Raw genomic sequence first — 22,183 nt, 5'->3', positions numbered from 1 at the left:
ATCCTTTCCCACGTTCCCTGGAGCGGCTGCGGCTCCCCAAGGCCAGCCCACAGAAATCCCCACGCCAGTAAACCTGTCAGCAGCACCCGGCGACTGCGGCTGCCATTAACCCCATCCCTACCTGAAAAACTTCATTCCCAGAAATTTTGGAGGGGTTCTGCCACGAAAGTTTTGGCGAAGGGCCACGTGGATTGCAAAAGGCACCATTTTTTAAGAATGCCACTGCAAAATCACAAAGCGCTCCGACTGCAAGCCTTGCCGCCAGCTTCCAGAGGCAATTCTGGTCCCTCCATCCCACCCTGCTGCAGCATCAGCACTCCATGGGCTCCCAGACAGAGCTAGCAGCCTCCTGCCCTACATGGGAAGCTCTTGGTGTTGGCCTCGCAGCAGACAGCCACTGGGTGACAAATGGATGGAGATACCAAAGCAGGGAAGCCCCAGGACTTGTGCCCACACGCCTGGGATGTTCTGTGGCTCTGGGATGTTCCCTGATCCTACACTCACCAGCCCTACAGCAGCCGGAGATTCTCTAACCCAGGCACCAAACCTGGTCAGAGCCACTCTGCTCTGCTGCTGCAAGGAGAGACCCTGCCCTGTGCCAAAAGGCAACTCACGGTGCAATTGCACTGCTTTCCCCATGGACAGCTCGTATTATTGTTAGTGATCATTCAGGCTTTGTCAGCTCAAGCTGCCCATGTTTACAGGCCGGTGCCGAGGCACTGCCCGACATGCAAACACACTTCTTGGAAGAAGGCTGAGGGCAGCATGGTGCAGGGGCAGCGCACTCTGCCCACCCGCACAGCTCCTTCTTCTGCAGCATCCGGGGAGGGAAGGGAACAAAGAAGGAGAACAATTGCTATTGTTTCTGCAGACGTTCTCAGGGCTGGTTCCGCTGCTGCCCAGAGACGCCGGCCACACAGAGGCCCTGCTGCGCTTAGAGCTGCACTGATGGCAGCTCCCATCCCTATCCCAACCTGCTCACGGAGCTTAGCATGGAGCGCCAGGAACCCAAGGGCTGGGCAAGCTGGCCACCAGGCAGCATTGGTCCTGAGCTGGCCCGATAGAGAAACCCTACTGGGCCATCCCCCCAGCAGCCAAGCATGCCCCATGCTATGCAGATTGTGCAGGGCCTCCTGGGGCTTGGCTGTACCACCAGGTCCAGGAGCCTCCTGCAAGAAACGCCCAATCCTGGAGAGCCATAGCACAGGGCAAGCCTTGCCCCCGCATGAGATTTCACCCACCTGAAGTTGTCACGCCAGCCCAAATTTGGGTTGCAATTTGCCAAATTGTTTTGGCATGGGAAAAAAAAAACCTGCTTTGGGGCAAGACAGCTAACCTGGCTGTGGGCGGAGAGACTGCCAGCAGCCGGCCCAGCATCCAAGAGCGTGGGTGCCCCACACCCCCCGGCATGCTGCATCTTGCAGCCTGCTGCTTTGAACCCACCTCCTGCAGCCCCCAGCCTCGCAGCCCACAGGTGCCCGGTTCTGTGCAGCGAGGGGAGGCTGGAGCTCACGCACGGCAGCTGCCCTGTAATAACCCACCGTCCGTATCATTACCATTAATTATATATTAACATACCCCATAATCTGCGTTGCTGCTGCAGTTCCATCCCAGGGTGTGAGCTGCTTTCAAAAGCCACAGTATGGGACTGAGTCAGCACAAATTGTGTCACCTGATTCAGGTAGTGGCGATGGACCCAGTGCTGAGCACCTTCATCCTGCTGTCAGCCATGGCCTTACTCAGAACAACATGATGCAGTGCCCTACATGTGGATGGTGCATGGTCAGGAGCCCCAGGAAGAAATACTGCAGGAATTGCTCCTGCAAGTCTGCCCTCCTATTAAACTGCTTTATGTGAGTAAGAAGTGCTCAGTATTTACAGGTCTTGTCGCATAGTTTGCGTCTTAAGAACAGTTAAACAACAAACTATGCTGAATCTAACACTCTGTTGTGCACCCCTGATCTCCAGCCAAGGCCACGCTGCAGGTGGCTGTGCCTCTCTGCTCTCCCAGAGGCAGAAGACACACAGCATCCTTCCCAAGACACAACACAAGTCAGAGGAAAGCAAGAACCTTCCAGAGATGCAGAGCTCCATCCTGAAGGCAGCACACCGCCTTCCTTCCATTCACATCCAGCCAAAAAAAAAAAAGAAAAAAAAGCAGGAGAGCACCCTCTTGATTGCTCTGCCCTGGAGCTGCAGCCCTTTCATGTGGTTCCAATGCCTCTCCCGCAGCAGTTTGCACTTTCAAAGAACGGCGTGCAGGCACACACACACAACACAATTACTGAATGGCTTGCATCCCACTGTGTGTGTTCTGACACTGCTCCTTTTGCCAAGAAGAAAAAAAGCACACGCATGTATATGTAGGCATACACAAAGGCTCTCGAAAAGACACTGCTTGCATCTTTACAGCTCTGTCGAGTCTTTATATACAGATAGATAGATATAAGCCTAAGGCAAATATAACCCACAGAAAGAGTTTTTGTGTCTTTTTTTTTGTTTTAATCTTTAATACTTTGCTTGCATGCGTAACACCTGTAGCATTCTGACACTCCCCAAGGAATGTATTTTATAGTAACTGTTGCAGGCAGAAAAAAGGCAACGGCTCAGAAAATTATTGCTACTGGCTAGCATTACACACCTTGCTAGCGTGAGTACTCTTTCAAGGAGAGGATTAAGCTTTCAGGGGAGGCTATTGCAGCATCCAAGTGGCAGCTTTACAAGCAGGAAGGCCAGGGTGTTCCCCAGACAACTGTGTGTGCATGGAAACTCTCAGTGCAGGCTGCGCTGAGCTCTGCTTGAGAGCTCTGTTTTGGGGGCACTGTCCAATTCCTCCTGAGAATCTCCAACTAATTGTCCTTCCCCAATCTGACATCTGGTATCGGCACTCGGGATGATACACAGCAGCTCATGATTCACCTGTTGCCATAACAAGATGTTCCTAAGCCCAGAGACTGAGATCATCACAAAACCTTTGTTAGAGGCAAACTGAGTCACATCTGTTGGCTGCCAGATTTTTAGTTTTCTTTGAAAGATCAAGTGATTGCCATCACTAGAGACAAGATACTTGCCTGGAAAGCCCCAGCAACTGCATCAAGTCTTTCACATCTCTAAAGCATCTCCAGTGTTTTACTTGCATTACCACAAACTCTTCCACTCCATTGGCCCACAATGAAACTGGACTCTTGACCAGCTGTTTACCCATGAACTTACTCAAATACATTTGCATGTAGTTATCAAAGGAAAAAACATGATCACTTTATTTTCAGAATACAGACTAAATCCCACTGTAAAATAATGAGCAAACACACATGATTAAAACACTCTGCACTTAAAAAGAGCCTCACTTTGCCATGTCTGCTGAACGCAGCGTTTGCTCTGCAGTGCACACAGCTCTCCAACAGCAGCTGAGGTACTTGCAGGAGCTACACTTCATATATTATAAGCCCCAAAACCACTCTCATTTTGCATATAAATGCTACATTTTCCTGTATGCCTTGAAATACTAGTTAGGTACAATACTATCTTGTCATCTCTGCTCCCACGTTACGCTGGGTCTACCTTGCACCCTTCCACCAAAGCGACAAGAATTACTTCTACAGGGTTAAGCTCAGCAATACAAACTTTAAAGATGAGAAAAGTGGCAGCCAGCAATCTGCAGCCTGTGAATAAGCAGCACGTGCAGCACGATGTAAATACTGACAAGTTCAACACACACACATATGCACACAATCTCCTCCATTAAGCTTTCTGCACAGCGCAGCTCCTTCCATTCCCAAGCTTCTCCTAGAAAAACAGTCCTTCTCAAACGTAGCTCATTTAAAGCAGCCAACAGAATTTGATTTCACATGCCATCAATGGGCGTTGCTGCTTGTAATAAATTGGAGAGGATTTGGCTTTAAACAAGAGACTCGCTTGCAAAGCACAAAGGTCACCAGCGGCTCCCAAGCAGCTTCACAAAGCATTGCAGGTCATCTCCTGCCCCCAGAAGTGGCCTACAGCGTTCTGCCCTTTTAAACAAACATCTTACCATCCTCCAGAGAACAGAACTGAGGTTGCCTGCGACTCCTACTTAGAGCATTCAGCATAAAGAAGCATTGCAGTCCATTTTACAAAACTCATCGGTGGCAAAGGCTCCTTCACCTGAAAACTGGGTGACCTGGGCTGTGGTGGCAGAGGCCAGCGATGCCTCATTTTCTGAGCGTCCAAATGGCTACAGGAGAGAAGAGCTGACGTAACTGCAGAGATATCTTACATCCCCCATGGAGCAGGAACAACCTCATTGCATTTTCAGGCTGCAGACGACATACCTGGGGCTCACAGCGAACCCTGTATGTATTTAAAAACTCAGTCTTTACATCTTGCAGCTCCAATTGAATGTCATGTTTATACTGAATGTCTTCAAGGACCAATAAAGCAATTCTTGGGCTTTCTTCCAAGCAAACCCTAACTCTAAGGCTCAGTACAAATTCACAGTGTAACGCAGGAGTACCAGCCAGTTGCTGGCAATGACCGCGTGGATCTTCAAGTTAGATGGTGCTGAATCACTTCCTATGTTAAACCATTCTGTCTACAACCCTCTTTTATAGCTTCTCTGGTTAACCACTCTTCAAATCAGTTCTGACTGCAAACGCTGTCCTTAACTTAGCTGGTATAATAAAACTAATAATTATTTTCTGCCTACTGGTGTTCCCAATGCAACGCTGCCTATACAAATGCAAAGCTAATTCCTCCAGCAGGTCATCTAACTAAGGCTGTTCTCCAATAGCAGATTGACAGAAGCGGGCTGCAGATTGCAAAGTTTCCAAGCTTTCCATACCATGAAGTGAGGTAGCAACAAAGAGCCTTTCAAACAGCACTGTTCCCATTATTTTCCCCAGCAAAAAAATCCCTTTCCCCTACAATTTAGTGAGTAAACTAGAGGCTTCTGTGCAGCAGCGGAAGCAGAAAAGAGATGGCAAATAAATAATGAAGGATAAGAACTAGACCAATAGTTTTGCAAAGTTTTCCTTTTTGGTACCAGCACTGAGCACTGCTCTTTTTCAGGTGGAGAGAAATACAAAACATTTCAGTCTTTTTGTGAGCTTAAAGTCCAAGTGACTTCTGCACAATCTGCTTGGCAATTTTATTAAATTGTTCTCTGTCTTCCCGCCACATCTTGGAGGCATCTACATTGGCTCCACTTTCATCGTTTGGCTCTGAAACGAGAGAGATGGAAAGGTCTGTGGGCAGGCAGGGGACTGAGCAACATCAACTCATTTCTTCTGCAACGTCTCTGCACCGCCTCTTCCCTGTGGCTCTGCTATACTTCCCCTGCTTGACACCATTAAAGGACTTATAGTTGCAGCTGCTGGACTCCCTAACAGTTCTCATTTAACTGATCACAAGAGAGCACGGCAGCAAGGTAGGCTTCAGGCAAGAAACAAGTGGTGGAGAAAGACTGTTTCACTTTGCTGGGGAGCTGAGCCCCAACATGCCGACAGAGTACCACTGTGTGTCACCAGCAGTGCTGTCAGAGGTCTGCAAAACTACACAGGGCTCCCTGCTACACATTTGTTCTGGTTCTGCGGCTTCACAAACACAAAGCCCCACAAAGCAGGCCACCCAAACAGGCTCTGCCCCTCTTCTGGATGGTTTGTTCTATTAAAAAAAAAAACAACAAACAAACAACACAAAACTCAACGTAAAATGCTTTCATTTCTGCAATATCTTTCATCTGAGGATTTCAAAGTGCTTTACAAAGTAGACTAAGACCCTGCAACTCAAACACTTCTTTTTGTAGAGAGGTAAGCTGAGGCATGGAACTTTTCAGGTTCATGGTCAGCATGCAGCAGGACAACTGTCACAGGATTATACAAGCCACTCCAAACATACTCTACTCATTTTGCTTCCCATTCTGGTCCAAATACACAACTCTACACCACCCTTAAAACCCAGCAGTCAGGATAGATGCACAAGACACTCCGTTTGGTAAATTCAGGTTTGCTCAGTTGGCAGATCCACAGCTGAGAGCTTGCCAGCAGCCTGGAGGAAGATGACAATTGATGTTTTACACTAAGTCCTCCAAAAGCCATGGGGAAAACAGGATCAGAGAACAAGAGAGACCATACGATTCCCCTGTAGAGCAGTCTAGGTAAGGTTGTACAACTAGCCATGTTCCTGGAGGGCACAGGGAGCCCAACGAGGCACTGGTCTTTGGACAGATTCCATCAGCAGGTTGCTATTTTGAAGTTGACACAGTCACAGATAAGAATCTTTTGCATGTTCTTTGATCAGCTTTGCTGCTTCTAAAACCTAAACCTTCATCATTCCAAACTGATTCTTGGGGACACGCTTCTGCCTTCTCAGGCAGTTCAAAGCACTGTCCACAACGTGCAAAATATCCGTCAGGAAGATGAGCATGAGAGATCTGATCCATAATTCTTGCAGGATTTAAAGTAAGAAGTTGCACTGACTGTTTTCACCACACTCTGCTTCTCAAGAAGGCTTCCTTTATATCAGAGATGGCAGAATGAGGTACATTTCCCAGGCTGCCAAACAAACAGAAATCAGGGAAACTGGCCGAGAATAGAGGCCATGGACTCCTACCTAGCATACTGATTTATCTGCCTCTTAATCCTTCAGTTGCTAAAGCCAAATCCATTACTGCTTTGTGCAAGAGCAGCTGAACTTCAGGACCCATTACCTGACCATCACCCTGTGCCTGGCTGCTGCTGACCAGAAGGAACACAGTGCAGTTGTCAGAAAGCTGGAAACCCATTTACTAATCCAGTATTTTTTTTTCCCCAATTATTTTAAGAAAATTGGTTTATTGATAAATAAATATTAGGGCTTTAAACACTCTGATTGCTGCCAAGCAGCTTAAGTGCAAAAATGCAAGGAGAAGCTTTAGCCATGTATCAAGCAGAAGCTAGCTGAGCTCCTGCTAATAAAACCCCAGCCCTTACCTGCCAGCATGCTAACGACAGACAAGAGGATCTTTTCCACACTCTGCACAGGACTCCACCGCTCAGCACTGCTCTCATATCCCATGGGATCATCCCCAGGAGCGTGAAGAATAGAGATGCAAACTCTCCCATCTGGGTAAACTGTGCAAGAAGTACAGGGGATTAACTGTTACTCTAAGGAAACACTTGGCTCTTCTAGATATTTCAGGCTTTGCCTACATATGACTGATACAGACTCAGCTTAAAATTTCCTGTTGCAGAAAACCTGAAGACAAAAATCTAATACAACTTCTCAAAAACAAATTTACAAATTATCTTCCCCAAGGAAAGCTTGCTGGAAGCACTCAGATCACTTAGCAACCAACGAGAGGTTCCTTGGAAAAGTAAGAGCTGCAGCCTGGTGGAACAAGCCCAGCATTAGTGCACAGCCAAGTAGGTCTAGTCCTACTTAAATCTAGTCCTGCTTAAATTACAGGGTAACAGTCCTACACCACTGAATGCATGCCGGAGTCCTCCATTGGACCATGACAGTAAAAAAGAATAAAGCAAACTTCTCTGCTGCTTGTGACCTTGAATTTTCATTAACATGACCCAGCGTCATGGACATGCCTACGTGTAGCTGAGTCAGGCTGCTTGGGCCTCCAGCAGCCCACCCCCTCCTGGCTATGCTGCTTTCTGTGGCACAAATCAGCTCCTAGCACAGATCTGCAAGCCAAGCCCAGAGCTAGAATCACAGCATACTGCATGGATGCAGATCTGCCCCAGCAAGAAGTCTGGGTGAATTAGCCCAGCTGGAGCAACAAAGTGATTTGGCCATGCAGTTTCCATATGCCGACAGCTGCTGCAGATGTCAGAGCTGCAAAGGTGACACTGAACTGCCTCAGGCACTTGTGCACAGTTCTGTGCTGTCATGTGCAAACATGTGCCCCCCACATGAGAACAAAAATATGGGCTTGTCTGTGGATTAAACGGGCAAGAATCTGTGCCAGTAGTGCTTTGGGAAGAGAAAAGTAAAGGGACTTCAAGTAAATGCAAAATTCCTTGGAATAAGATAATAAATAAATAGCTTCCCAGCGGAGACTAAGAGTCGCATTGTACAAGCGTCGGAATGCCAGCTGAGAAGGAAACCCTAGGCAGCAGGGCAGTGTTTGCTGCTTATTGTTCTCAAGTGGCAGAGGCCTAATAGCCTCAAACATGGGACCAGCTCATCAAATCTGGGTGATGACAACAATCTCATCACAATCCATGCTGATTTGGTAGATGCATTCACAATTGTACAGCAAATGCCAGCACTGACTCCAGAAAGTCGTGCTCTGGGTTGGAAGGAGCTTTAAGGTTTTTATCAGTCCAAAGAAAAAAGCTGTACTCATTGTTACTTCAATTCCTTCCCCTTAAGTCCCAAGAGACATAAAGCTGAGACGTTGTCCGCTCTGGATTTGCAGCAAAAAGGCCAGCAAAGTCTGGAGTATTGAGGCCTACAGATGTACCAGCTGCATGGACAGAGCACCCTGGACTTCAGAAAGATCACGCCTTTGTTAAATGGGGAAAAAAAGTCATGCTGCCAACTAAAGCTGCATCCAGACTTTGGTCAATATGAATAAATTTTCACCTAAAACAAAACTACTTAAAATACAAACCACAGAGCAACACTGGAAAGAGTCTGTATTGTTTTACTAAATCTTACATCGTGTACAAAACACTTCTGTTTGTTTATGAAGTAGTTACAAGTATTCCTGGAATGATCTTCAAGGCAGTGGAACTGTTGGAATCTACTGGGCTGTTTAACATCATAAGGTGTATAAGGACTAATGTGACAAAGAGAGAGCGATCCTAGCAAAGAGCAGCACTGCTGTGTAGCTGCTCACGCCTACAGACAGGGAGAGCACCATTCACCCCTGAGCCAGGATGCCTGCTCTCTCTCAGCAGAAGCTGTTTGTTTATGGTGTAAAAGCCCCCCACTCCCCATGCAGCACTCACTGTTTGGATGGAACATCTCACACGTGAACCTCATCTTCGGAGGACTTAGAGGATAGTCAAGTGGGAAGCTCAGAACAGCAGGGAAAACCCCGTACTCGAAACAGGTATCTTCAGGACCCCTAGAAAGAGACAAAAAGAGATTCACCTGAGTTATGTATATTTTTTTCACCAGCTTCTTGTCTAATGGGACGTCTTAGGTTTGCGTTATATCATCTACTCCAGAATACTAAGAGTTAAAACGCTCTCATCCCACATCTCATAAACTTAAATCCAAATTTGGGGTTTGGGAGGGAATGGGGGAAAAAAAAATAAAGAAAAAAAATCAAAGCTTGCACACTAAATTACTAGGAAGGTCACAACATGGCTTAATTAGCAGGGTGTGTCTGGCTATAATTGGAGTATCTGGCTCCAAGGCATGTTCCAGGATTTGAGTGTCTGCACGTCAAGAGAAGGCAGAGGCAGGTGTGGGACTCCCGTGCCTTTGAAGATGCTGTTAGGCTGCAGAGACAGAGATGTCAAATGCTGTAGCTCAAAAAGAGCTTATAAAGCCTAGGAGGATTCCAACAGCCAGTATCGAGTGCAACCACACCGTGTTTGGTAAAAATAAAAACGCAGCCCAGGGACCAAAACTGCCAGCTGCAGGACAGCCCCATGCTTTGCAGACTCCAGGCATTTAGCTTTCCCTCCCTCAAATGTATACAGAGAAGAAATAACTTCATCAAGGCTCCTGCAGAAACATTTCCTTCTTGTGTTCAGCATCCAGTTCAAAGCACAATCAGGGGAGCATACAGCTATTTTATCCTCTCTACACAAAACGTTTTTGGAAGGTAAGCAAAAAAGTTTACTTGACATGATTTATTCCAATTAGATGAACCCCCTGGAAGTTATAAAACAAACTCCATCTCCCCTGATTGGCAAGATCAGGGAAAAGGCTTCGTCACTTAATGTCTCAGCCAAGGAAACCTCCTGTCTTCACTAGACAGCTTTTGAAATGAGGATTCTATTGCCTGGGAAGAAAGATTTAGGAATATATTCATGCCTGCACCTCCCAACCCACCAACATGTTCTCCATGCCAGAAGGAACAAAAAATCTCAAAGCCAAATGGTCAAAAGCTTCATCCAGTTCAGATTACATTGGTGATCTACAGAAAAAGAAAATGGAGGCAGGCGAAACCTGAAGCCCCACAGAGGGTCACTGCTAAACTCTGCAATTCAGAAGGCTTGGCTGACAGATAAACACAAGACCTCAAGTGCTTTAAACCTGAACATGGACTCGAGGTGAGATTAGAGAAATGCAGCTATGCAGGATGAGCTGAAGCATCTCAACCACGTATGCTCCCTTTCTGTCTTCTCCTTAAATTTAGTCAGGATTCAATATTCACATCTGAGGGCAAAATGAATGCATTTTTTCACAAGTATTTTAATTCCAGCTGCATTTTCAAGGCTTATTGTTGAACTTCTAAGAGTATGTACATACAAGCATTGAAAAGCTGGTGGGTGTCTTCTGTTCTAAGAGCAAACACACAGCCTTAAGGGCTCTTCTGTCAAATACATTAACCCAACATGCTCCATTTTAGGCCCTGCATTAAGAGAGCACACTGCTTTTGTTTCAGCCATTCACTGCTGCCAGGGTCAACTTCAAAGAAATTATTTAAGTTAATCCAACACAGCGTTTGCAACTACAAAACACACTGAAGACCACAACGGTTAAACTTGCTGCTTTCAGTTTTAAAAGGATTATCAGCAGGGCCAGCAAGGCAAAACACACAGCCCTTCTGCAGCCACACCGCCTGCTCCGTAGGAATTTCACAGCACATCACATTTTCAGGACCTCTGTGCCTTCTGCCTTCAGGGATTTTTCCTGAGCTTCTCCCTCTGATAAGGATTTCCCCAAGAAAAGCTCAGAGCACAGCAGTGGCATCCTCCCCACTGAGCCAACAGGCCAGCAAACATCCCTTTTCCCATGGGATGCCCTTCTGCAAATTCTCTGCTAGGGTCAGAGGGAACTTGTCACCTGCAAGCGAACCAAGTGCCTTACATCTGCCACAGCACTGCGATCTAACCAGCCTTCCTTATCCTCTGCCTGCATTTCTTTCTTTCCTTGCCTGTCTTGCTCCCAGCAGCTATGGCAAAGACATCGATACGAATTCCAGAAGTTAACAAAAAGTTGCACTATTCCTGCAGTGCCTGTGCTAAATGTAACTATGCTGACTCCAGAGCAGAAAAAATCACGCCAGGAACAATTCCTGCCATACAAGACATAATATGAGATTCTGAACTCCGTGAGCTTGATGTTATTTAGGCAAGGGAAAAAAAAAAAACCCAAGGGCAGTGCCTGCCAAAATAGGAGGGAAAATTGAAGTGATAACAGCAATTAATGCCATAACCATGGCTTCAAGTACATTTGTAAGTGGTTCCTCAAAAAGAGGGCGAAAAAAGACCAAACCCCACAGTCATCAGATGCTGAAAAGGGGAATTCCATGCTAGAGGACAAAACTTGGTCTTGAAATGTTAAATTCATGAGCTTGCATAACATAACACAGCCTGTCAGACCTCACGCAGTGTCAAGCTGATAAACTCCATTGACATGCTGGGGCTATTTATCACCAGGAAGGAGGTTCCCGGCTGCAAAGGTTTGGTTTTTGTAAATACTCCCAGTCAGCTACTGTTTGATGCCTTATCAGAAGGGCACACTGAACACCAGGCTGTAAGCTTTCACTGTTCAGAAAAATTACCACGTTGTATTTCAACCTACAGCTCTAATCCATAAGCCTAAGAACTGTCCTATCATTCAGCCACGTCAATGCGGAATGTTTATGCTCAGCATTTATCCAGCACTGCTGCTGCAGGCAAGAACATCAGGAATACAAACAGTATTGTTACTTATTATATTAAAAGAAAGCCTTTTAAAACAATCTGTGGGCCAAGCTTCCAAGCAGTCTCTGTAACATCACCCAGCCCCCCTACAGACTGATAGATGGGCAATGTCTTTTCCTCTTAACTCTCTTTTTCTTCAGTTTTGTTTGTGATGATGTACTCTAGCTTTCTCAAAAGCGTGTGGAGAGAAGAATATTTTGCTCTCTTTTCATCACTACAGCACTTATCTACATTTTGCATTTCATCCTTCTCAAATGTAAGTCAGCCTTACTTTAATCACCTCATCTGCACTTCTTTCAATCCCACAGTCTCACACAGCACATTTGAGATTACAAAACACTCAAGAAGATTATCACAAACATAAACAAAGTCGTGTAGCTGTACTCAAACATGTTTACCAATAGAGTATTGTAAAGAGATTAAAGTAACCTAACCTGCTTAGGGTAAACTTGTTTCTATTGTACCACAGCTTCAGAATTTAGCAGATCTTAGAATATGATTTTATTATGACACACACACAATTCAGAAACTAAAAGCACCTCCGCCTCTCATTTAGCGCTGACAAAGACCTGAAGCTCAACACTCAGCACTTTAAAGGGCTTGCAAGTTTGCAAGCAGATCCTCTGCTGTTTAAGCATTTGTTAGGAGAAACAACAGAAAAAAAGATATTTTCTAGGTAATAAATCAAATAAAGAAGTATCCTGTGTGCCCCCCATGAAAGCTGTCATCAACCACAAAATCTCTGTTACTAGAAAGTAGTGATGGACAGGAATTTCCTTCCACATTCCAAGAGCAATAAATCCTCTGGGGTTTCTAAGCACCAAGAGAGCTTTCTGAGCTGGCAGTAGGTACATCACAAAACACATGTTATAGAGACGTGGTAACTGTCCCACTTACAGAAAGAAGAGTAAGATTCCATGGTTGCCTAAGGTGACAGGTTTTGCCTGTAGTCATCTACCTAATTCCATGGCTGGTGTTTATCTTCAGGAGACTGAGCTCCCAGGAGGTGCAACCTGTTCATCACAGGATGCCCTGCTGCAAGCAGCTCTGTGTCAACCCACGAACGAGCAGTGGTAATCCAAATCTCTACCAAGGATTAAAATAACTTAGAGCCTCATGCTTGCAAGAAAGCAGGATCACCCCCGCAGCTCGTACAGAATAGGTGATACACTACAGCTTGATAGGAATGGCACTGTTTGTGTGCCAGCTGCTTTTCCACCCTTGGACAACACTGTCCAAGGGGTCACGCACCACGAGGAGCCGTGCTGAAAGCCTGCCCTGTGCCCAGCCCCAAACAGGGTCGGCAAACACTGCTCCTACCAAAGAGCACAAGAAATGCAGTGTGGATTAGCCCTACCGACAGGTTATCAGCTGCAGGACTGGAACTTCCTCATCTCACTGTTAGGTGTCACGTGTATAAACTGTCAGACCTGTTCCTTCCCCTTCAACAACTCTGTAGAACTTTTATCTTGTAAAAATCACCAGGCACCCAAAACTCCCCAAAGAAGGATGCAGACAGCATGAGTAAATCAGTAGAAGCAAGAGAGGACTTGTAGGCTGCTGGGTATGACCCTGTCTTTTCAAGGTAACTTCAGCTGTGAACAGCTGTACCCATCAGCCCAGGAGCAGAAGGATGCAGCCTTGGAAGAAGTCTGTCAGCCCCCAAAATACAGCAGAGTGATCAGAGCTGTTCACCAGCAGAAGAGTTCTACAAGGAACCACCACACCCAACATCTCCTCAAGAGCAGCTGTTCCATGAAATGTAAAGAATTGGAAAAGATTTTTAAAGTGTTGTTTTGCTGTTGTGTTTTTTGTTTGTTGGTTGTTTTTTTAATTTCAGTGCTAGCTCAAATCAATCCTCTTTCAATTTTCCTACAAAAAAATTTGAATAGTAAGTGAACTAATTTTAGACAATGATTTTTCTTTCTCCTATCTCTGATGGTCTATCTGGCCATTTTGCTCCCCTTAAAACTTGAGGAAACCTGTCCTGTATTTGCAGTTGAGCAATGTTTGTGTGATCTACAAGCAATTTATGGTTTCCTGCAGTGCTTGTATACACAATATATCCAGTGGAGCCTGAATGATGACTCCTGTAAAATCTGCAAGTTACATGCCAAGTGTTTCTTATTATGGCACCTGCATGACAAATCATCACTTCAGCTGCCCCGTCACACTGTTTAAATTCCAAATATAATTTCCAGTTTGAATCAGAAAAGAGGTTTCCAGCCAGAGATAGGCCAAAGTCAATGTAATGTAAAACTAGGAAGATGTTTTTTTAAATATTCTTGTTCTCCCAGAAGGTACTCATAGAGCACAAGAGCTGTTTTCAGAAAAAGAGGCAATATTGACTCACATAATCAGAGCTTCCCACTCAAAGAAGTTTTCCTCGTTCATAGGACCTAAGAGGAGAAAAAAAAACATGAAACGATGCTCAGAGCTGTCAGAAAGTAAGGCTCCAACTTCACAGTGCACAAGCTGGTTAGCATCTCACCTGCTACTATCCCTTCTGGTGGGTTCAGGGTCAGTTCTATAAAAGAAAAAGGACAAGGAATGTTAACACAGCCTGAGGAAAGCACAGGAGGAATCTTCTGGCTTTGCTTTTCTGGGCAAGGTTTGCCATCCAGAAGGTCAATGCAAGACAATTTTCTAAGCAAAATGACTGCAGAATCATGGAATGGTTTGGGTTGGAAGGGACCTTAAACACCATCAAGTTCCACCTCCATGCTGTGAGGGGCTGAACACAGTGCTTCAGGTGGGGTTCACTAGGGCAGAGAGGAGGACACTGCCCCCCAACCTGCTGGCCATGCTGCTTTTAATGCAGCCCAGCATGCAGTTGGCCTTCAGGGCTGCAAGCACACACTGTCCCAAAACAGACCCAAGGGACAGCACATGGACATGGGGCTTCTGACCACAGCAGTGAGTGCAACCATCCAGCTAACTCATCCTCCACTGAGCAGTCCATCCATCACATCTCTCTGTTTTAGAGACAAGGACATTGTCTGAGGTCCTGTGCTTTTTCAAGATCTCAAAGCTTGTCTTCCCAGTGGAAGAAAACTGGGAAGGAAGGCAAAAAAAAATCTCTTTTCACAAGCATGGGGCACTGTGCTACTGGGTATAAAGGTATACACTCAACAAACAGGTTGTACTGCTACAGCCTATTTGCACCAACTTAGACTTCACAGCAAGTCCACACAAAACCCAAAACAACACTAAAAGGTGAAGGAGCAGAAGCAAAGAGATAATGACAAGTGCCTCTGTGCTGCAGACCTAAACCATCTCGCCCCGTGAGGCCTGGGAAGTGCAAGTTGAAAAGAGACAACAGCACAGCTGTGGATGCACACAGAATGCTGACTGACCCTCCCTTGCTCTGTATAGGAAATGGATGCAATTCCCAATTCATCAGTGAACTTCTACCAGCGACTCACACCATGCAAACACCAACCACAGAGCACCACACGCATTCTGCAACCTGAAAACAAGCAGCAACGCATCACCAGGGAAGATGAAAAGCCATGAAGGGCCACATGAGAGGCTTAACCTAATTCCTGCTAGGCTGTAAGCGAGAGCTGAGGGTAACGCTGCACAAACCAGAGCACAGATTTGTGTCTCAAAGTGGTGATGGATTCAAAAGCCATTGAGATACGCTGGCAGGAAAGACAGCAAAACCCTCCGGCTCACTCAGATTGCCATCAGCTTCGGCACAGATTCAAGTTCAAAAGAAGAGCAGCAGATGGAGGTCAGTCCCAGGGCTGAACACATCCTGAACACGAGAACAGGGACATTACAGAGCGGGTTTTTCCAGCTTGACAGTGGGTCTGCAGCAGCTCTGCTTGTAGATGGTTCTAGGCAGATGGAGGTGTCAAACCTGGGAACTCCTGGAGCTGTTTCGACCCATATTGGGCTCTTTCTTTAAGGGGAAACAAACAAGACCTCACAGTTCCGCTATTTCCCACAATTTCCCCTGAAAATCCAGGGAGCTCTGATATTTCAGACCCTGTGCTGGTGGAGCTGGACTTATGGGCTGGCAGCTGTGCTGAGGGATTCTGTACAGCTCTCCAAGCAAAGCTGGGTGCTGGGAATCATGAGGCAAAACCCCAGAGCAAGGAACCTGCAAGGCAATGGAAGCTCACTTCTTCACTTCTCCCTGCTCACCCCTCCCCTTGGACACCAGTCAGAGTTTTCCATCCTGAAGGACCAGGCAAGGCAGTAACCAGGCAGTGAACGGGCACAGGAGCTTTGATTTGGAGGAGATACTTAGGAAGAAGAAAGGCCTTTCAGACATGGATAGTCACATCCTACTGTATGGTTTGTCTAGAACCACTCTAAAGGAAACGGGGTGCGCTGCATTCAAGAGCTGCAAAGCACGAGCTGCCAGGAACTGGTATGGCAATAGCTGCTTCAGTCCCACTGCAGCTTCCAAAATAGAAATCAAAATAGGACAAACACCCAATCAGCAGGATTCTGCTGGAGGCCTCTGAGAGGCTGGAGGATGAAAGGCAACGTGGCAAGGAGGAGAAAATGGAAATTCAGAAAAGGAATGCTAACAAAAAAAAAAAAAAAAAGGTTTTGAAGAGGCAAACAAAAAGGCAAACAAAGGAGCAGAGAGGCTCAAGAAAAAGCTGAGGCTGGCAGGTAAAGGCACTGGGCATTCACTCCCCAGAGGAGCTGCCCTGGAGTGTCCCAGGAGCCTGGGTGGCTGCAGGCCCTCTGCCACGCACATATGGCGAGTGCATGTGGGAGCAGCCCACGGCAGGCAGCCCACCAGCTGCCTCAGAACAATGCCTCTCTTCAGCACTGGGAGCACTTGGAGCAGTTGAAGCTTTGCATCCTCCACAAGGCATCCCATTCGATTTGCACGGCGGTCGTGCTGCACACAGTCAGGGGATTTGCTTCCAAATGCAAACACAATGAAGTCCCAGCTTGCAGCAGAGGAGCTAAGCCTTGTTTTAAAGCTTTGCTCTTAAGGCGAGACCGAATGAAAGGGAAAAGCCGGCACAACCAAAGTGCGGCGCTTCTGCTGGGAACATGGGACAGCTTTGGGTGCACACAGGCTCAGTGCATCCGTTTCCATTTCACTGCCCCACCCCTGCTGCTCTGCATGATGCAGATCTGCCTTCTCCAAACCTCCCGGCTTTAACCCTGCGCTGCCCCCAGCGATACCTGCCAGGGTTACAGCCCACCACTCAGGCACCTCTTTGCTTTTCTGTAAGGTGCATAAAACCAAACACTGCACGTCCTGTGCACCTACAGCTTCGACTGAGTGTTTCCCAAGTAGCCCATTTTAGATTTAAAAGACAAGATACCTTCAAGAGCATGCAGCAAGGAAATGATAAAGGCAGAAACAGCGGGTTTCCTTCCCTTAAGTCTCGCAAGCATAAACTCCTATTGAGAGATACATTTTAGGCTTTAATACTGTTAAATATTCTAAACTGAGATTTTAACAAACATATACACCATCAGGAATTACATGCTTTTTTATATCTGATTTTTGAAAGCTTTATCTACGTGAGTATAAAAACACTTCAACACAGGAGACAGCAAACAGTCGTCAGCCTCCAAACATGCAAACAAAGCTCTAAATGAGGACAAAAACGAAATGAATCTTGCTGGTGCTCACAGCCACCTTCCCTTCAGCTCCACCTGGATGGGAAAACATTGCCATTTCACAGCACCTCCCAGAAGGAAGTAATGCTTTTCTGCTCCAACAGGTTGAAAGCTCACACAGCATCAAGCATTTTTCACATACGGTAACAACAAACAGATTTAAACATGCACACACACACAGAAAATTAACAGTCAAAACTTATTAAAGAAAAAAAAAAAAAAAAAAGCAGGAAAGGAAAGAATCAGCAATCTGGTAAACAAAATGTAACCACCAGCAAGGCACCGACTGCCAAACATCTCTATCACAACCAGAAGTACATAAAGGGAAGAGGAGAGAAAGAAGGAAGAAAACTTCAACAGAGCAGAACAAATTCTGCAAGGCTGCAGCTTGGCAGCCTGTTGGGAAGCAGCAGGGAGGGGCTGGGCTGTTTGGTGGTGAAGCTGGACAAAAGCACCCACCAAATACACGACCCCAGCCATGAAAACAGCACAGGGCCACGCAGGCGACCACAGGAACAGAAAGCTCTACTTTACTTCTGGAATTCAGGTGTGCAGAAGGAATACTGTGCCCTCAGCCACACTGCATTATTTTGCCTTTCACAACACTCTATCCGACTACTGTTGGGAAAGCGTAAGAGAGGATAATAAACAAGATGGTATCTCAGGTCACGTCGAGTGCTGTATCAGGACAGCATGCAAAGAAGATTCATGGGATGCCAGCCTGGAGCATTAAGTAACTTCCTTTTCAAAGTTCTTTAGTTAGCATCAGTTTTCTCTAAGCAATTCATTCGTGTATGGCATTAAGATCGTGGAGCTTCCCAGTAACAAAGTACTGGGAGCTAGAAGTACTTCAGAAGTACTTCAAAGACAGGGGACTCACACAGGAGAGCAGAAAGGAGCAGAGACCAGTCCTGCTGTGGCTGGTTTTTGGGTCAGCACTTTGTGGTGACAACAGAGAAAAGTAGTGTGTCTAGGACACCACGTCAGCAGGCCAGGGCTGACTGTCATCATCACATAGGTTAGAGCTCATGCCCTGCAGGATGTCCCAGGACCAAGCACAGGGTCTGAAAACGTGTACTCAGAAATACTGTTTGGTATAGACTGAAGCCACCAAGGCAAAGTGAGAACCAGCTCCACATCCCTGAAGAGCAAACAGCCTCCATACAGCATGAAGCAGGCAGCCAGTTCTTGTGTCCAGTCCTTACAGCTCAACGCCATCCTCCACCCAACAAACAGTGGGTTTTCCCCTATCCTGTTGCCTTTTATTATGTAAAAAGCTGGAAAATGACAGACCAAAACCAACTAAACAAAAAGCAAACTGCCTATCTCTCAAAAGAAAGCCACTTTCGGTCAACTCATGGAAGCAGGCTGTTTGTGCTGGCAGAAACACCCTGAGAGGGCCCCCATCCTTCCAGCATCGGGCACCAGCAGCTCCCGAGGTCGGCAGAGGCTCCCGGCTCCCTCTGGCGGGGCGAAAGCAGCAGTGGCTCCCCTGGCCCCGCTGTCTGCTAGCCACAGCTCATCCAACTTTTACGCAAACAAGTCGAGGTCATTCCTCAGTAAGATGTATTTAAATGCATCCATCAGCTGCACACACGTTCACCTTTTTGAGTCGTTTTGGGTTTTGTGTTAAGATGCCGGTAAGTCGTGCTCGCTGCCGTGGAGCTGTGCCGTGCCCACCGCCCCGTGCTGCACAACCTCTCCCTGCCCCCAGCCGCCCCTCCTCAACGCAGCTCCACTCCGTTCCCTCAGCGCACAGCTCGGCGCTGCCCAACCGCTCCCCGTGAGGAGTTGCAGCCGCCACGAGGGCTCCGCTCAGCTCCCGTGCTCCGGGCCGAATAAACCACAGCCCTCAGCACTGCTCACACACACGCCGTGTCCACAGACCCTTCCCCACCTCCGCATCTCTGAACCCTCTATCGCAGCCGCTATTCGGAGATCAGCCCCACAGCCGTCCCCGCCTCACAGCCCCTCTCGGCCCCAGGCAGCCTACAGGCACTGAGGCCGCCCCGCCTCCCGCAAGACCCCCAGCCCCACAGCCAACCCTCTTCCGAGCCCTGCGCCCCACACAGCTCGCAGCACCACGGCCCGGCCTCGCTACTTACGCTTGTACTCAGCCATCAGCCGCTTGAGCGCTGTGCCCGCCATAGCGCGGCCCGCAGCGCCCCGGCCCCGCGCCGCTTCCGGGCGGGCTGGCGGGGAGGAAGAGGATAGGGGGCGCGCTAGCGCTCCGCCTCTATGGTGCGAGCCGAGTCCTCCCAGCGCCGGCCGCGAGCCGCGCAGGCGCAGTATCACCAACGACTTGTGGGCGGGGCCGAGAGCCGCGGGAAGCGCGACCCGCCTGCTCCGCTCACCCCAACGCCTGATTGATGACACTTCTCGTTTCTGCGTTAAAAAAGTATATTTCAGACAACTTTATCAAATCATGACAAAGCACATGTAAATCTGCAGTATTCCAAACTCTGACTCTATACGAAGCATTGCATCTGCACGTACAGACTTCGTGTCGTAGGTTTCCCAGTAACTGTTTGCAACGCACACTTAAATCAGCATCCTTTTCCTCCTCTTCGGCATGTTTTAAAACAAAACAACAAAACTTGTAAGCTTGTGATCGGCATGAAAATATACTGAATTATTTACAAGGTTAGGATGGAACAGAAGGGCAGGACCGACAGCCAGGAATGCACTCCGTGTCCTCAAACACGGACGGATATTTAGGCCACAGGTTTAAAGGAAAAAAAGGAAACAGCAGACAGACAACGTATATTACTGAATCAGAACTTAAATCAAATGGGCCCAATTTAAGATATAGATTAATCCCTGCAGATACTGTTTTGACTTGCACACGCAGTACGTCAAAGACAACAAGCAATTTTGGTAAATGTCCTCTAAGGTTTCGAAGAATCCCATGTGATTGGCATGTTCATTTGTTTACTATTTAATAGCAAATCCAAGGACAGATGAGAGCGAGGTGCAATGAGCCTGGAAGGCCTCCGCTCCAAAGGATGGCATGTCTTAGCACAGCCCGCCCGTCTGCTGCTGGAACACATCAATAGTGTCTTCATCTTCCATCTCCAGCTGTGAGGTTGATACAGAGAACACAAATTCACAACCACAAAGTTACAGAGTTACACAGGTTTCCAGATCTCTATTTCAAACCAGATTTAGAAGCTCACCCTCTAAAAGCAATAACCTGTCATGTGCTTCTTCTGCTCCTCACCTCAGGCCTCATCAATGCAAGAAAACCCCCAAATTCTCAGCACTGATAGAGCTGGCAGCAGCTACAGCACTCAGCTTCACTCCCAGCTTTAAGCAGAAGTGGGACAGAGCTGAAGAGCTCTGCACTTCCTCCAGGTCCTGTACTGCCCACAGCAGCACACAGGTGCCAGCATGTTTGGCACCACTGCTCGTACAGATCTCCCACCCCAGCCAGGACAAAACAGGGAAGAAACTGAAGAAGCATTTTATAGCCATTTGCAGTAAAATCATCTTTCATACCTGTGCAGGTGTGTCTGCTTCATTAATAGGTTGTCCGTCAAATCTGAATCTGATCTGTCTCATAGACAAACCCTGCAAATTTATAGAGTAATACATGTGAGAAACCACACTCTTAGTTTTGAATAAAATAAAAAAGCATTCAATGATTCACTGTCAGAACGGATAATAACAAAATTAAGATTTAAAGAACATAAACTAATGGGAAACTTCATGCCTCTGTTGCGCTACAAATGGAGGGAGCAGAGTTGCTCAACGGATGCTGTGCTGCTGCTGTGGCAGCAAGGGCTCTGCAAGGAGCAACGGTGCTGGGCTGCACCTGGCTCTGACCCACAGCACCGTGCTGCTCTGCACGGCGTGCATGCGTGCGCGAGGGCCAGCCGTTCCTCATAAGAAGGAATGAGAGGCTTTAAATTCACTCAGCAGCCAACACTCCCAAAACATGCGTAGAAGCCCCCTGCTCACAGCGCCTGCTCACACCTCACACAACTCCTGCTGGGCACCCACTCCCAGTCCCGACCTTCCGATGAAGACAAGGACCCACGCCGTGTTTGAGGCACGGGATGGGGCCGAGCCTTCGGTGTGGGGAAGCAGAGAAAGGGCCCCACGTGCACCAGCAAGGCAGAGCGATGCCGGCGGCCCGAGCTTCCCTCCAGGAATGCGGCGCACGGCAGGGATGCGGTCGGCCCCGGCGCCCGCGGGGCGATGCGCGCACCTGCCGCTCGCAGTAGGCCTTCATCAGCTTGCTGAGAGGCGTGTGCCGCTTGATCTTGAACTGCACGACGGAGCCATCCTGCCCGGCCACCTTCAGGTTGATGTGGTCGTTCTCTGTCTTCACTCCTTCCTAGGAAAAACCGGACGGGCGGAGATCAGCGCACGGCGAGGCCCGACCCTCCCCCCCGCTCCGCCTGCGACCCGCCCCGCGCCCGCCGAGCCCCCGCCGCGCCGCGCCGAGCTCACCTTGGGCTTCTCCTCCGACATGGCGGCAGGACGGGCCCAGAGGGTCCGGTAGGGGCGGGGAGGGCCCGGCCCGCGCGCTGCCTCCCGCCTGGCTCCCGCAGCCGCCGCCAACCGCCCGCAAGAGAGCGCGCTCAGCCGCGCCCCCGCCGCCCCGCGCCAGCGACGCCGCGCCCCGATTGGCCGCCCGGCCGGTCACGTGAAAGGAGGGTGGGGGGGGGGGGGGGACGAGCGATCGCGCGCAGCTCGGCGCCTCTAGAAAGTGCGTCACGGAGTGGCGGAAGCGCCGCGAGCGAGGGGCGGGGCTCCGAGGGAGGGAGGGAGGG

The 22,183-nt window shown here is 48.0% G+C and overlaps 2 protein-coding genes across 2 annotated transcripts; both read right to left on the bottom strand.

Annotated features, from left to right (window-relative positions):
• Positions 1-5,085: 5,085 nt before the first annotated feature.
• UBE2G2 (ubiquitin conjugating enzyme E2 G2) lies at positions 5,086-19,553 on the bottom strand (the record flags this gene model as incomplete). Its single annotated transcript, XM_079539514.1, has 6 exons — positions 5,086-5,198; positions 6,948-7,088; positions 8,925-9,043; positions 14,155-14,200; positions 14,293-14,328; positions 19,511-19,553. 6 exons carry the CDS (start codon positions 19,551-19,553, stop codon positions 5,086-5,088), a joined length of 498 nt encoding a protein of 165 aa, XP_079395640.1.
• Positions 19,554-20,420: 867 nt separating this feature from the next.
• LOC306949967 (small ubiquitin-related modifier 3) lies at positions 20,421-21,881 on the bottom strand (the record flags this gene model as incomplete). Its single annotated transcript, XM_079540038.1, has 4 exons — positions 20,421-20,483; positions 20,904-20,975; positions 21,616-21,744; positions 21,861-21,881. 4 exons carry the CDS (start codon positions 21,879-21,881, stop codon positions 20,421-20,423), a joined length of 285 nt encoding a protein of 94 aa, XP_079396164.1.
• Between the last annotated feature and the right edge of the window lie 302 nt (positions 21,882-22,183).

The sequence above is a fragment of the Tetrao urogallus genome, assembly GCF_951394365.1.
Source record: "Tetrao urogallus genome assembly, chromosome: 9".
Taxonomy (NCBI): Eukaryota; Metazoa; Chordata; class Aves; order Galliformes; family Phasianidae; genus Tetrao; species Tetrao urogallus.
The sequence above is the reverse complement of the archived record's forward strand: the minus strand, read 5'-3'. Positions and strand labels throughout refer to the sequence as shown.